This window comes from Chiloscyllium plagiosum, unplaced genomic scaffold, assembly GCF_037043375.1.
Source record: "Chiloscyllium plagiosum isolate Xiang-an unplaced genomic scaffold, Cpla_swu_hap1 HiC_scaffold_27, whole genome shotgun sequence".
NCBI classification, from domain to species: domain Eukaryota; kingdom Metazoa; phylum Chordata; class Chondrichthyes; order Orectolobiformes; family Hemiscylliidae; genus Chiloscyllium; species Chiloscyllium plagiosum.
In genome coordinates this window covers 85,446,007-85,461,382 of record NW_028270165.1, presented here as the reverse complement: position 1 = coordinate 85,461,382, position 15,376 = coordinate 85,446,007, and the positions used below count along the sequence as shown (strand labels likewise).

The following is a 15,376-nucleotide window of genomic DNA, read 5'->3' as shown; positions in this document are numbered from 1 at the left end:
AAGGCAACACCAACCCTCCGTACAGTAACCCACCCAGACCTATTCTCTTAACCCTATTACTTTACATTTACTTGGAGAAAGTGAGGACTGCAGATGCTGGAGATCAGAGTCAAGAATGTGGTGCTGGAAAAGCACAGCTGATCAGGCAGCATCCGAAGTCCTGGAGAATCCTGATGAAGGACTTATGCCCAAAACGTCGATTCTCCTGCGCCTCAGATGCTGCCTGACCTGCTATGCTTTTCCAGCACCACACTTTTGACCAGTCTACATTTACCCCTGACTACTGCACCACACTTACACATCCCTGAACACTATGGACAATTTAGCTCGGCTAACTCACCCTAACTTGTACATCTTTGTACTGTGGGAGCAAAAGCAGAACACCCGGAGGAAACCCATGCAGACACGGGAGAATCAAACAGTAGATTCAAACCCGAATCCATGGCTCTGAGGCAGCTGTGCTAACCACTGAGCCACCATGTCGCCCCGAGCCACTTTAGAGTTGCACTTGGGGGTGTGAGGCAGTGTGCAGTCCAGAAATTTTTTTTAAAAGCCCACCAACTTTCCCACTGCACCCATTGTCAGAGTGGGGCACAAGGTTTAATCCACAGTAGCGTCACTGGCAGTATCCGATTGTTGGGAGCACTGGTGCCCCCGCTGGTGTCTTCGCAAGTTGCTGGAAAATGTGAACCTCTTGCCACACTCACGGCAGCTGAATGGCTTCTCCCCTCTATGGACCCGCTGGTGGGTCAGCAGAGCAGAAGAATTGCTGAAGCCCTTCCTGCACTCAGGACAGTAGAACGGCCACTCTCCCATGTGGACTCGCTGGTGGGTCAGTAGGTGGGAGGACCGGTTAAAGCGTTTCTCGCACTCTGGGCAGGAGAACGGCTTCTCCCCGGTGTGGACCCGCTGATGCCTCAGCAGGTGGGAGGAATTGCTGAAAGCCTTCCTGCACTCGCGACAGCTGAAGGGCCTCTCCCCCGTGTGGACTCGCTGGTGGGCCACGAGGTTAGAGGAGACCGCAAAACTCTTCCTGCACACTGAGCAGGAGAATGGCTTCTCCCCGGTATGGACCCGCCGGTGGGTCAGCAGTTGGGAGGGCTGGGGAAAATTCTTCCCACACTCAGGGCAGTCAAATGGCCTCTCCCCAGTGTGGACCCGCTGGTGTGTCAGCAGGGAGGAGGAACTGCTGAAGGCCTTCCCACATTCAGGGCAGGGGAACGGCTTCTTGCCTGTGTGGACCCACTGGTGCTTCAGCAGGTCAGAGGATTTGCTGAAGGCCTTCCCACAATCAGAGCAGGGGAAGGGCCTCTCCCCGGTGTGGACACGCTGATGCGCCAGCAAGTGGGAGGAGTGGGTGAAGCTGTTCCCGCACTCGGGGCAGGTGAATGGTCTCCCCAGTGTGGACTCGGCGGTAGTCCAGCAGGTGGCAAGAGCGGATAAATCCCTTCCCACACTCTGGGCAGGAGAACGGCCTCTCCCTGGTGTGACTGCGCTGATGAATTTCCAGGGCAGATGGGACACTGAAGCCTTTCCCGCAGTCACCACACTTCCACGGTTTCTCCATGGGGCGAGATTCCTCTGGTTTCTCCATGGCCAAAGCTTCAGCTGCACACAAACGCATGTACAAACCCTCCCTGCCGTGAATTCCTCTTTCCAGGCTGTATAATTGTGACAGGCTGCACATTCAATGCGCTACCACAGTAGCGTCTCTCATCCAGCTCCACTGATGCTGAAAGCGTACTGAAACAGAAACCAAAGAATTTTGCTCCTTCTCACAGAATCATAGTCAAAAATCGTTACAGTCCCAATGGATTGATTGACTGTCTGTCATTGACATGAAAATGAGGACTGCAGACGCTGGAGAGTCAGTCAAAATGTGTGGTGCTGGAAATACACAGCAGGTCAGGCACCATCCAAGGAGCAAGAGAGTTGCTGTTTCGGGCATAAGCCCTTCAACTACTGAATTTGAAACTTCAGTCTTCAAATCTTCAAATGCACTGGAAAAACAGATTATGAAAGTCATCACTGTCAGTCAGGGTAGAAAGTCAGGGTAGAAATTCAGAACAAACAATTCTACTTTATGCGGAACATTCTTTTCTTTTGTAATTCCATGAAATTGAAAGCACCATTACCCTACTCTGATTGCTCTACATTTACACCTGATTAATGCATCTAACCTACACATCCTGGACACTATGGACAATTTAACATGGCTAATTCACCCAAACCTGCACATCTTTGGATAGTGGGAAGAAACAGGTGCACTGGAAGAAATCCGCCACAAACACCCGTCGGAGAATGTGCAATACCCACACAGACGACGGCTCTGAGGCTGGAATTGTATCTGGCTCTCTGGTGCCGTGAGGCAGCATCACTAACCACAGACACTGCGTACCTTCCTTTTCCAGTCCGCCACCAAGTCACTCAGCTTGAGCTTAAGCAAAGCACTACGTTTAATTTTCACTTCACACACACTGAACTTTCGGCCCGTCCCCACTTCCCCTACAGGAAATGCAAACACCTGGGGGGTTGCCACATCGAATCCCTACAGTGCGGAATGAGGCCATTTGGCCCAACAACTCTCCATTTACCTCTGACTAATATACCTAACCCACACATCCCTGAACACTATGGGGCAATTTAGCATGGCCAATTCATCCTAACCTGTACATCTTTGGACTGTGGGAGGAAACCGGAGCCTCTCGATGAAACCCACACAGCCACGGGGAGGACAATGTCTGTGTGGAGTTTGCACAGTCACCTGAAGCTGGAGTCAAATCCTTGTCCCTGGTGCTGTGAGGCAGCAGTGCTAATCACTGAGCCACGTGCTGCCCGTGTGTGCTGAAAGAGATGCAATGTGGAACTTTATTGACTGTACCGCACAGTGGATTGTTGAGTAAGGATCTGGAAAGAGGTAGCCAACATTTAGGAGCGCATTGCGACAGATGCTGGAATCATTCCTGAAAACAACAAATGCTGAAGATCACAGCTGGTCAGGCAGCGTCCACATAGAGAGAGCAAGCTAACATTTCAGGTCTTCTTTGAGATTTAGAAAATCTTGCTGGATACAGAGAAGGTGAATGTCAGGAGTCATTTCCCTGGAATGAGGGATTTCAAGACTTGCGGACATATTTTTAAGGTGAGAACAGAAAGATTTAAAAACAAAATAAGGGGCAACATTTTTACACAGAGTACTTCACGTGTGGAATGAATTTCCAGAGGAAGTGGTAGATGCGCTTACAGTCACAACATTTAAATGACATTTGGATAAGTACATGAATAAGAAATATTCAGAGGGATATTGGGCCAAGCACATGTAGGTGGGACTAGTTTAGTTTGGGATTATGGTCAACATGGACTGGTTGGACCGAAGGATCTGTTTCCATGCTGTGTGACTCTGACTGGATACAGTGGATGTGGGGAAGATGTTTCCACCAGTAGGAGAAACGAGGACCAGAGGACACAGGCTCAGGGTGAAGGAATGCCCTTCAGAACTGGGATGAGGAGGAATTTCTGCAGCCAGAGGATGGTGAATCTGTGGATCTCATTGCTGCAGAGCGCTGTGGAGGCCAAGTCATTGAGGGCATTTAAGACAGGGATAGATAGGTCTTTGATAAGTAAGGGGATCAAGGTTTACGAGGAGAAGGCAACAGAATGGAGTTGAGAAACATATCGGCCATGATCGACTGGTGGAGCATACTCAATGGGCCAAATGGCCTCATTCTGCTCCTGTATATTGTAGTCTTAAAACTGGGCAGATTACTGAAGTGGTTTTCATGAACAATTTCAGAGTCCTGAAGTAAAGTCGTAGAGGTGTACAGCACGGAAACAGACCCTTTAGTCCAACTCGTCCATGCCGACCAGTTATCCTAACCTAATCTCGTCCCATTTGCCAGGACTTGGCCACTATCGCTCTAAACCCTTCCTATTCATATACCCATCCAGATGCCTTTTAAATACCGTAATTGTACCATCTTCCATCACTTACTCTGACACTCGTTCCATACATGCACCACCCTCTGCATGAAACACTTATCCCTGAGGTGCCTTTTAAAATCTTTCTGCTCTCACTCTAAACCTATGCCCTCTAGTTCTGGACTCCACAACCCAGGGAAAAGACCTTGTCTGTTTATAAAATCATGAGGATTATGGATAGAATAAACGTGTGGAAGGTCACACCCACCCCCCACAAAAGCTTCCTCACTGTTCTATCTACCTGCGACTCTACTGTCAAGAAGCTATGAACCTGCACTCCAAGGTTTCTTTGATCAGCAACACTCCCTCGGACCTTACCTGATTTGCTTTTCCAAATGTAGTACCTCACATTTATCTAAATTAAACTCCATCTGCCATTCCTTAGCCCATTGGCCCATCGGATCAAGATCCCATTGTCATCTGAGGTAACCTTATTTGCTGTCCACTACACCTCCAATTTTGGTGTCATCTGCAAACTTACTAACTATACCTCTTATGCTCACATCCAAATCATTCATATGAATGATGAAAAGTAGTGGGACCAGCACCAATCCTTGTGGCACAACACTGGTCACAGGCCTCCAGTCTAAAAATCAACCCTTCACCACCACCCTCTGTCTTCTACCTTCAAGCCAGATTTGTATCCAAATGGCTAGTTCTCCCTGTATTTCTCGAGATCTAACCTTGCTAACCAGTCTCTCATGAGAAACCTTGTTGAATGCCTTTCTGAAGTTCATGGAGGTCATGTCGACTGCTCTGCCCTCGTCAATCCCTTGTTGCTTCTTCAAAAAATTCAATCAAGTTCGTGAGACATGATTTCTCACGCACAAAGCCATGCTGACTATCCCTAAATCAGTCCTTGCCTTTCCAAATACATGTAAATCCTGTCCCTCAGGATTCCCTCCAACAACTTGCCCTCCGGCAATGTCAGGCTCACTGGTTGATCGTTCCCTGGCTTTTCCTTGCAATCTTTCCTAAATATTGGTACCACATTAGACAACCTCCAGTCTTTCATCACCTCACTTGTGACTATCGATGGTACAAATACCTCAGCAAGGGACCCAGCAATCACTTCTCTAGCTTCCCACAGAGTTCTAGGGTACAACTGATCAGGTTCTGGGGATTTATCCACTTGCATGCATTTCAAGACATCCAGCACCACCTCCTTTGTAGTATGGACATTTTTACATTTTTCAAGATATCATCATCTGTTTCCACACATTCTACTTCTTCCATGTCCTTCCCTACAGTAAACACTGATGCAAAATATTTGTTTATTATCTCCCCCAACTCCTGCAGCTCCACACATAGGCTGTCTTGCTGATCTTTGAGGGGCCCTGTTCTCTCCCTAGTTACCCTTTTCTCCTCAATGTATTTATAAAAACCCTTTGGATTCTCCTTAACTCTACTTGTCGAAGCGATCTCATGTTCCCTTTTTCCCCTCCTGAGTTTACTGTTAAGTATACTCCAACTGCCTTTATACTGTCAGGATTCACTCGATCTCTTCTGTCTGTACTTGTCATACGCTTCCTTCTTTTTCAGAACCAAAAGCTCAATTCCTCTAGTCATTCAGCATTCACTACACCTACCAGCCTCCCCTTTCACTCTGGGTTCTGGAGGAGAGTGGTGCTGGAAAAACACAGCAGTCCAGGCAGCATCCGAGGAGCAGGAAAATCGATGTTTTGGGCAAAAGCCCTTCATCTAATCTAGAATCTGGTTTCCAGCATCTGCAGTCCTTGTTTTTACCTAGTTTTTCCCCTTTCACCCTAACAGGAATATACTGTCTCTGGACTCTCAGTTTCTTATTTTTGAAGGCTTCCCATTTTCTAACCATCCTTTTACCTGTGAACATCTGCTCCCAGTTAGCTTTTGAAAGATCTTGCCGAATACCAAGTTAGCCATCCTCCAATTTAGATCTGGTCTATACTTTATCATCACTCTTTTATAGCTCATAGAATTATGGTCACTGGCCCCAAAGTGCTCCTCTACTGACAGCTCAGTCACCTGCCCTGCATTATTTCCCAAGAGTAGGTCACGGTTTGCACCTTCACTAGTCAGAACATCCACTTACTGAATCAGAAAATTTTCTTGTACACATTTAAATTCCTCCTTAACTCTACTTGTCGAAGCTACCTCATGTTCCCTTTTTGCCCTCCTGAGTTTACTCTTAAGTATACTCCAACTACCTTTGTACTGCCTTTAAACACTATGGCAGTCCCAGTCTATGTTTGGAAAGTTAAAATCCCTGATCATAACCACCCTATTATTATTAAAGATAACTGAAATTTCCTTACAATTTTTTTCTCAATTTCCCTCTGACTATTAGGGAGTCTGTAATAAAATCCCAATAAGGTGATCATCCCTTTTTTTATTTCTCAGATCCACCCAAATAAGCTTCCTGCATGTATTCCCAGGAATATCCTCCCTAAGCACAGTAATATATCCCTTATCAAAAAAGTCACTCTCCCTCCTCTCCTGTCCCCCTTTCTATCCATCCAATACCATGTGTGTTCTAGAACATTAAGCTGTCAGTGCTGTCCATCCTTGAGCCATGTTTCTGTAACTGCCATGATATCTCAGTCCCAAGTTCCTATCCATCATCTGCCTTCCCTGTTTGACCTCTTGCAATTGAAATAAATGCAGTTTAATTTACCAGTCCTACCTTGTTCTCTGCTTTGTTACTTCCTGCTCTGATTGTTTAACTCAGTCCCTTTTCCAACTGGACCAGTCACAGACTGATCTCTTTCCTCACTATTTCTCTGGGTCCCAGCAATCCCTGCCCCCCACCCACCCCTACCTTACTAGTTTAAATCCTCCTGAGCAGCTCTCGCAAATCTCCCAGCAAAATATTAGTCCCCTTCCAATTCGGGTGCGATCCATCCTTCTTGTACAGGTCTTTTCTACCCCAGAAGAGTTTCCAATATTCACATTTTTGGATCCTTTCTCCCATGCACCAGTTCCTCAGCCACGCATTCATCTGCCCTGTCCACCTATTCTCACCCTCACTAGCAACATTCCCCATTAAATGGTTAAGTCCTGGATTGCTTTCCTAAAATGCAACACCTCACGTTCGTCTAAATTAAACTCCATCTGCCAATCCTCGGTCCATTATCCCATCCAATCGATTATAATTTATAGCAAACTCTCTTTCCTCTCTTATTCCCTAAAAGTTGAAAATCTCCATCCCACACACACTCCTTTTATTCTCATTTTACTGAACCTAATCCCTGCTCTGCCTCATCCTGAAAAGTCTGGTTCATGCTGATTAACAGGCCTACACTCAGGGGGGATTTAATCGAAACATAAGAATGCTGAATGGCTTGGACAGAGTGCATGTTGGGGGAGATGTTTTCAGTGGTAGGAGAGATGGGGACTTGAGGGCACAGCCTTCGAGTAAACGGAAGATCTTTTTGAACGGAGATAAGGAGAAACTTCTTCAGCCAGACAGTGGCGAATCTATGAAATTTACTGCCACAGAAAGCTGCGGTAGCCAAGTCACTGAGTATATTTAAGACTGAAACAGATGATAGGTTCTTGAGTATCAAGGGGAGAAAGCTGGAGAATGGGGTTGAGAAATTTATCAGCCATGATTGAATGGTGGAGCAGACCCAGTGGGCTGATTGGCCTAATTTCTGCTCCTGTGTCTTCTTGGCTCTTGCTGTTCTGGACACAGTGAGAGAAACTTGGGAGCAGGAGTAGGCCATTTGGTCTTTCAAGCCTGCACCAGCATTCAACAGATCATGACTGGATATTAATCTACCTACATCTAGGTCGATTAACTTGGATTTTTTTTTTCACTGGAGCATAGAGGTGACCTCACAGAGGATTATAAAATCACAAAGGATAGAGATGTCCTTTCGCTCAGATGTGAGCTTCAAGATTAGGGAGCACATTTTTAAGGCGAGAGGAGAAAGATTTTAAAAACACATCAGAAGCACCCTTTTTTAAGAGAGTAGTTTGTGTGTGGAATGAATGTCCAGAGAAAGTCCAGAGGTCAGATCAGTTTTCCTTCGTGTGAATCAAGGAAAGCGATGGGATCAGACGTAGGACCAGGCTGTGCACTCAGAGCATGTGCAGACCAACTGGCAGAGGTCTTCCCGTACACCTTCAACCTCTCCCTACAACAGGCCACTGTCCCTGCCTGTTTCTGAGGCACATCATCCCTGTGCCTCAGAAGACTCATGCAGCACGTCTCAATGACTATCGCCCAGTTGCCCTAACTCCGGTGGTCATGAATTGCTTTGAAAAGCTGGTCATGGCATTAATCAACTCCAGCCTTCCCACTACTCTTGCCCCACTCCAATTTGCCCATCGGCAAATTGGGATCCACGTCAGATGCCATATCATTTGCCCTTCCCTCCAACCTGGAACATCTTGACACCAAGAACAGGTACGTAAGAATCCTACTTGACTACAGTTCAGCCTTTAACACTATTATCCCCTCGACACTGATTACTAAACTTAGTGATCTCGGACTAAGCCCCACTCTCTGCAACTGGATCCTCAGTTTCCTGACCCACAGGCCACAATCAGTGAAGACTGGGGACAATGTTTGATCCTCTCTAACACTCAACACTGGAGCCCTCCAGGGGTGCATACTCAACTCCCTACTGTACTCACTGTATACCTATGACTGCGTCACCAAATACAAGACTAATGCCATTTACCAGTTCACTGTCACCACTATAGTCCGTCAAATGTCAGATGGCAACAAATCTCAGACTGCAGACAGGAGGTGGAAGACCTGGAAAAATGATGCACTGAAAACAAACTAGATCTCAATGCTAGCAAAACCAAGAAACTCATTATTGACTTTTGGTGGGATGTTACTCATGCACCCATACACATTAACAGCACAGAGGTGGAATGAGAGGAGAGTGTCAAGCTCCTGGGAGTGGTCATCCACAACAAGCTGTCTTGGATGTATAACTACCTGGTATGGCAACTGTACCATTCAAGATTGGAGACGGTTACAGAGAGTGGTGAACTCAGCCCGGCCAATCATAAAGGCCAACCTCCCATCTATAGAATCCATCTACCAGACCTGCTGTCAAGGGAAGCCGCCAGCATTCTTAAATATCCATCCCACAATGGCAATGTTTGTCTACAACCTCTACCATCGGGGACAAGGTACAGAAGCCTGAACAAACGCAACAGCCAGTTTTGTAATAGTTTCTACCCTACTATTGTTAGAATACTGAATGGACTCTCAAACTCTCAGGATGTGTCTGAACCTTTGTTTTTGTTTTTGCCACTGTTTACTTATTATTTACTATGCGACTTAACTATGTGATCGCAAGTCAACGCTTTTCACTGTGCCTCAGTACATGTGACAATAAATAAATTCAATTCAGTTCAAGTGGTGGATGCAGTCCAGTTAAAAGGGTTAAAAAGCATTTGGATCAGCACATGAATAGGAATGGTTCAGAGGGATATGGGCCAACACTGGCAGGTGCAACTAGTTTAGTTTGAGAACATAGTCAGCATGGACTAGTTGGACAGAACAGTCTGTTTCTGCACTGTCTGACTGTCTAACTGTTCTATACTGGTCTTAAACCCATTTTCTTGCCTCCCCCCACAACCATCCACTTCCTTGTTGTCGAAAATTCAAATGAACTCAGCCTTGAATATATTCAATGAACCCCACCCCCAACTGCAGGAAGACATCGCCACCTCTGAACTCAATTCCTCTTGCTAATGTACCACTTGCCTTGCTCATTGCTTGCTGATATAGAAGGACGCTGAGGCCTGTTTGTACATCAACACATCGTTCCTGATGAAGGGCTCGTGCCTGAAATGTCGAATCTCCTGCTTCTCAGATGCTGCCTGAACCTGCTATGCTTTTCCAGCCCTACACTTTTCGACTCTGATCTCCAGCATATGCAGTCCTCACTTTCTTCACATTCCAATAGATCACTATTTAAGGAATGCGTCTCCTTTCTGCTTTTTTTTTAAAACAGCAAATGCGATAACTTCACATTGTGCTACTACACTTGCCATGTGTTTGCTAACTGAGACACAATCTTGGACCAACTTTTCCAGACTCTCTCCCCTCGCCGGGATTCACTCCCTTTCCTTTCAATTACTGCAAAACAAAAATTGAACCCCAGAATGAAAACAAATGGAAAAGAGGGTGAGAAAAGAAAGTGCCGTACTCACAGATGTTGGACAGAGGAAAGAAGTTGCAGTCTGGGGTGAAGCTCAATCTTCATTCAGAGAGGAACAACAGCAGTAGCAGCTTCAGAAGCTCATGGTCAAACTTCCGTATTCAGGCAATAGCAAGGCTCTGATTGACAAAGGAACCAGGCTCCTTCCGGTCATCCCCCCATTAGCCCATCAAAAGAAGGTCGCAGTCCATAATTGCGGACAGCGTGGGGCATGCGCAGTTCTTGTTAACGCTGCTGAACATGCGCAGTACTTACTGACACCGAGGAGTATGCGCAGTGTGGTCTGTGGCGATGCTGGTGTTGTTGACAAGATTTTGTACCCGAATGTCAAATGTCAACAGGAGTTTAAAAAAAAGCTGAAGCCACATTTTTTAAAACCTGTAGCTCGACATTTTATTGCGTTTGCATTTTGTGTGACTCCTCAACTTTTGAATGTCTTTTCCCCAGGGTAGGGGAGTCCCCTAGAGGCATAGATTTCGGTTGAGAGGGAAAAGATTTAAAGGGACCTCAGGGTCAGAATAAAACAGTTTGAAAGTTAATTCCCCTCAACAAATGCCCCATCTTATGCCCTGAATAAGATAGATTGTTCACAGCCTATTAATCATGAGTAGCAATGATGTTGTGAAACTTAGAAGGGTTCAAAAACGATTTACAAATATGTTGCAAAGGTTGGAGGGGTTCAGCTGCAGGGAGAAGCTGAATAGGCTGGGGCTGTTTTTCATACAGCGTTGGATGCTGAGGGTTTATAAAACCTTATAGAGATTTATAAAATCATGAGGGGCTTTGATAGGTTAAATAAACAAGATCTTTTCGCTGGGGTGGGAGAGTCCAGAACTAGAGGGCATTCATTTTGGGTGAGAGGGGAAAGATATAAAAAGGACCTGAGGGGCAAATTTTTCACGCAAAGGGTGGTGCATGTATTGAATTAGCTGCCAGAAGAAGTGGTGGAGGCTGGTACAATTACAAAATTTAAAAGACATTTGGATGGGTATATGGGCCAAGATTAATTAAGGATACCTGGTCAGCATGGACCGACGGGTTTGTACAACTCTATGGTTCTATTTCTGCATAGTCAGAATCAATTTCACAAGACTAGGAATAGGCCGTCCACAAATTACACCCTGTCCTCAACTGTGGACTAACTGGACATATTTGAATGCAAGGTTCAGAAAGATGTCTGCAGCTTTTCTATAAAGTTGAACATGCTTTCATGATATTTCTGAATATATCATTTTAGCTATTCTCAATTTTAAAGTTCAGTAATTTCTCGTGCAGCCGTGTCTACCAGGTAGAGTCATCAACATCCATTCTCTTTCACTCTTCCTAGAAGGGTTTGATACAGCGATCGAAGAGGGTTTGAGGCATCCGCAAGGACAGGGAGTGGGTGGAAGAGAAGGAGAGAGAATGGACGGTGGGGCAGAGTGTCAGGGGGTGAGAGAGATAATTGACAGGGGGACAGAGGGTGGGAGGATGAGAACACTGGGGGGAAAAGAGGGTGATGGGAATGGAGAAGATTGTGGGGACCGATGGTGAGGGAAAGAGAAAGACTGGTGGGCAGAGGTGGGGAGGAAGAGAATGCAGGGCAGAGGGTGGGGGTTGAGAGAGAATGGACGGGGACAGTGGGTGGGGAGAGATTGGACAGGGGGGCAGAGGGTGGGGGGGGAGAGACTGCCCAAATCCCACCTTCCCCAGGACCGGTGTTGATATCTCACGAACTGGAACCCACTCCTCCCACAGCAGACTTGTGTCAATCATTTCTCAATATTTACGTGGCGAAAGCAGTAGAATCATAATTCTGACAGGCCATTCGGCCCATCAAATTCACACTGACATTCCAAATAGCATCCCATCCAGACCCATCCACTGACCCTACAGCCCTGCAGTTCCTCATGGCTAACCCACTCTAATCTGCACACTTCAGCATGGCCAATCCACCCTAAACTGCAGATGTTTGGACTGTGGGAGGAAACCAGAGCACTTGCAGGTAACCTACACAGACACAAGGAGGAGGACGTGCCAAAGTCCACACAGACAGTTGCCCAAGGATGGAATCAAACATGATCCCCTGGCACTGTGAGGCAGTGGTACTAACCACTGAGCCACTGTGCAGTCCAGAGTTAGCTTCTAACTTTTCACGCACCCTCAGCAGAGGCTCTCTCCTGACATTTGTGGACCACACCTGCTGTAACCTCCATTTCCCACATCTTCAGCCCTGAGCACATTGGTTCCCGAATCCTGGCACCAGATAGACACCGATGTCATCTGGCCTCCTGCTAACAACTGCGGAGACCGGAGACAATCCCTGTCACTATTCTGTCCCTTACCACCACCTCCCCAATGTTGTTCGTACTCCCAGCACCCAGCCAGTTCGCTCCTCCACTCCCTTGCAGCCTTCTCTCAGATCCCCTTTACCTGCCTGATCCACGCTCATACTTCCTGACCCTGTCCACTGACTCAATCAGAAGGGTCTGTCCGGAGAGGAATGACCAACTCCTGGAATAAAATGACTGGTTATCTTTTTCATCAAAGGTCTGCAGCCTGGCTTTCAGCTCCATCTCTCTGAGCCGAATTTCCACCAGCATGTGTTTGCCCTGGATCACAGCATCCAGAGCCTCCCACCTTCTGCAAATCAAAAGACAAGTCCCACCCTACACTCTCCAATGTGTGTTGTGTAACTGCTTAATCATTTCTGGTGGCCGAGCAGAGGCTAAGTTCAACTTGGATTCCAAACTTGGGTATCAATAGCATGAGGATGGCTTCAAATGGACCTTGGGTTGATGTCACACGACATGTGACTCCACTACACTATACAGTCTCTCTCTCTCTCTCTCTCTCTCTCTCTCTCTCTCTCTCTCTCTCTCTCTCACACACACACACACACACACACACACACACACACACACACACACACACACACACACACTCATACACACACACATGCATGTAAGTCAATAGGGTGAATTTGCGGAATTATATTTGCAAATACATTGTATTTTGCTCAAAAAGTGCACAATCTGCAGGCAGTCAATGCATATAATAATTTTATAAATTCCTACTTTGGAAATAGAACCAGTCTGACTCAAGATTGGGATACTGACAGACTTGAACCTCACACCTTCCATGCATTGTCTGAGCTGTCACTTCTTTTTATAAAATAGAGTCATAGAGTCTTAGAGATGTACAGCATGGAAACAGACCCTTCGGTCCAATCCGTCTACGCCGACCAGACATCCCAACCCAATCTAATCCCACTTGCCAGCACCCAGCCCATATCCCTCCAAACCCTTCCTATTCATATACCCATCCAAATGACTCTTAAATGTTACAATTGTACCAGCCTCCACGACATCCTCTGGCAGCTCATTCCATACACGTACCACCCTCTGCGTGAAAAAGTTGCCCCTCAGGTCTCTTTTATATCTTTCCCCTCTCACCCAAAAGGAATGCCCTCTAGTTCTGGATTCCCCGATCCCAGGGAAAAGACTTTGTCTATTTATCGTATCCATGCCCCTCATAATTTTGTAAACCTCTATAAGGTCACCCCTCAGCATCCGACGCTCCAGGGAAAACAGCCTAGCCTGTTCAGCCTCTCCCTATAACTCAAATCCTCCAACCCTGGCAACATCCTTGTAAATCTTTTCTGAACCCTTTCAAGTTTCACAACATCTTATGGGCGGCACGGTGGCACAGTGGTTAGCACTGCTGCCTCACAGCGCCAGAGACCCGGGTTCAATTCCCGTCTCAGGCGACTGACTATGTGAAGTTTGCACGTTCTCCCCGTGTCTGCGTGGGTTTCCTCCGGGTGCTCTGGTTTCCTCCCACAGTCCAAAGATGTGCAGGTCAGGTGAATTGGCTATGCTAAATTGCCCGTAGTGTTAGGTAAGGGGTAAATGTAGGGGTATGGGTGGGTTATGCTTTGACGGGTCGGTTTGGATTTGTTGGGCCGAAGGGCCTGTTTCCACATTGCAATGTAATCTGTAATCTTTCCGATAGAAAGGAGACCAGAATTACATGCAATATTCCAACAGTGGCCTAACCAATGTCCTCAACAGCTGCAGCATGATCTCCCAATTCCTGTACTCAATACTCTGAGCAATAAAGGAAAGCATACCAAACGCCTTCTTCACTATCCTATCTCCCTTAAGTTATCTCGAGTATATGACTTAAAAGAAGTTCTAGGATTTGCATATTAATAAACTGAAACCTGCAACCCATTCTAAAAGATGAAAGACTTAACAGCAATCTTGGTTTGTTCAATATATCATTTCAGTTGCATGACACTGATCTTTTGCTATAAATTCTGTGTCTTATGATCCTGCTCCACAGCTACCTGATGAAGGAGCAGCGCTCCGAAAGCTCGTGCTCCCAAATAAACCTGTTGGACTATATCCTGGTGTTATGTGATTTTTAACGTTGTTTCTCATGAACACAGCCACAACACTTCCTGCTGCTGCCAGTAAACATTACAATGCTGATGAAACGATGCAGTACCTGCAGAGATGAAAATCTTAACAGTTTCTAACGATACTTGCTACTGATTCACTGCTCCTTCTGATACATGACTTTGGTAACGTAGTGCTGGAAGCTGAGTGAGCAGCTTTAAAACAGAAACCTGTTGGATTTTAAATCTTTCAATGTCTGGGGATTCAAAACCGGGAATTCCCAGAGTTGAGGTAGTAATCCAGTTGATAATACCACTCGGCCATTGCTCCTTCGATCCCAGTGATGGCACATGAACTCACTAATGCCTCTGGAAGTTGTCCACCCAACCAAATCCCTTCCTGCACTCAGGGCAGGAGAACAGCCTCTCCCGGTGTGGACCCACTGGTATGTCTGCAGGGTAGATGAACTCATGAACCTCTTCCTGCAGTGACAGTAGGTGAACGGCCTCTCCCCAGTGCGGACCCAAGGATGTTTCAGCAGTCCAGGAGAATTGACGAATGTATTCCTGTACTTGGAGCAAGTGAATGGCTTCTCCCCAGTGTGAACATGCCAGTGCATCAGCTGGTTGCACAGCCAACTGAATCCCTTCCCACACACAGAGCAGGAGAATGGCCTCTCCCCTTTGTGAATGCTTCTATGAGTCTCCAGCACTTGATGGGGAAGGGAACCCTTTCCCACAGTCCCCACATTTCCACAGTTTCCCCATGGGGAGAGCTTTCCTTGTGTCGCTCTGGGTTTGAGATTACCAACAGAATGGGTACACAGTCTCTCTCCACCGTGAGGGGTGA

At 46.5% G+C, this 15,376-nt stretch overlaps 1 protein-coding gene across 1 annotated transcript in view; it reads right to left on the bottom strand.

Moving 5' to 3' along the window:
- LOC148144829 (uncharacterized) overlaps window positions 1–15,376 on the bottom strand; it is a 167,782-nt gene that overhangs the window by 140,784 nt on the left and 11,622 nt on the right. Inside the window, exon 2 of the mRNA XM_087975443.1 lies at window positions 647–1,363. Within this exon, the coding sequence (XP_087831569.1) occupies window positions 647–1,363 (717 nt within the window). The remainder of the gene's footprint in view (window positions 1–646; window positions 1,364–15,376) is intronic.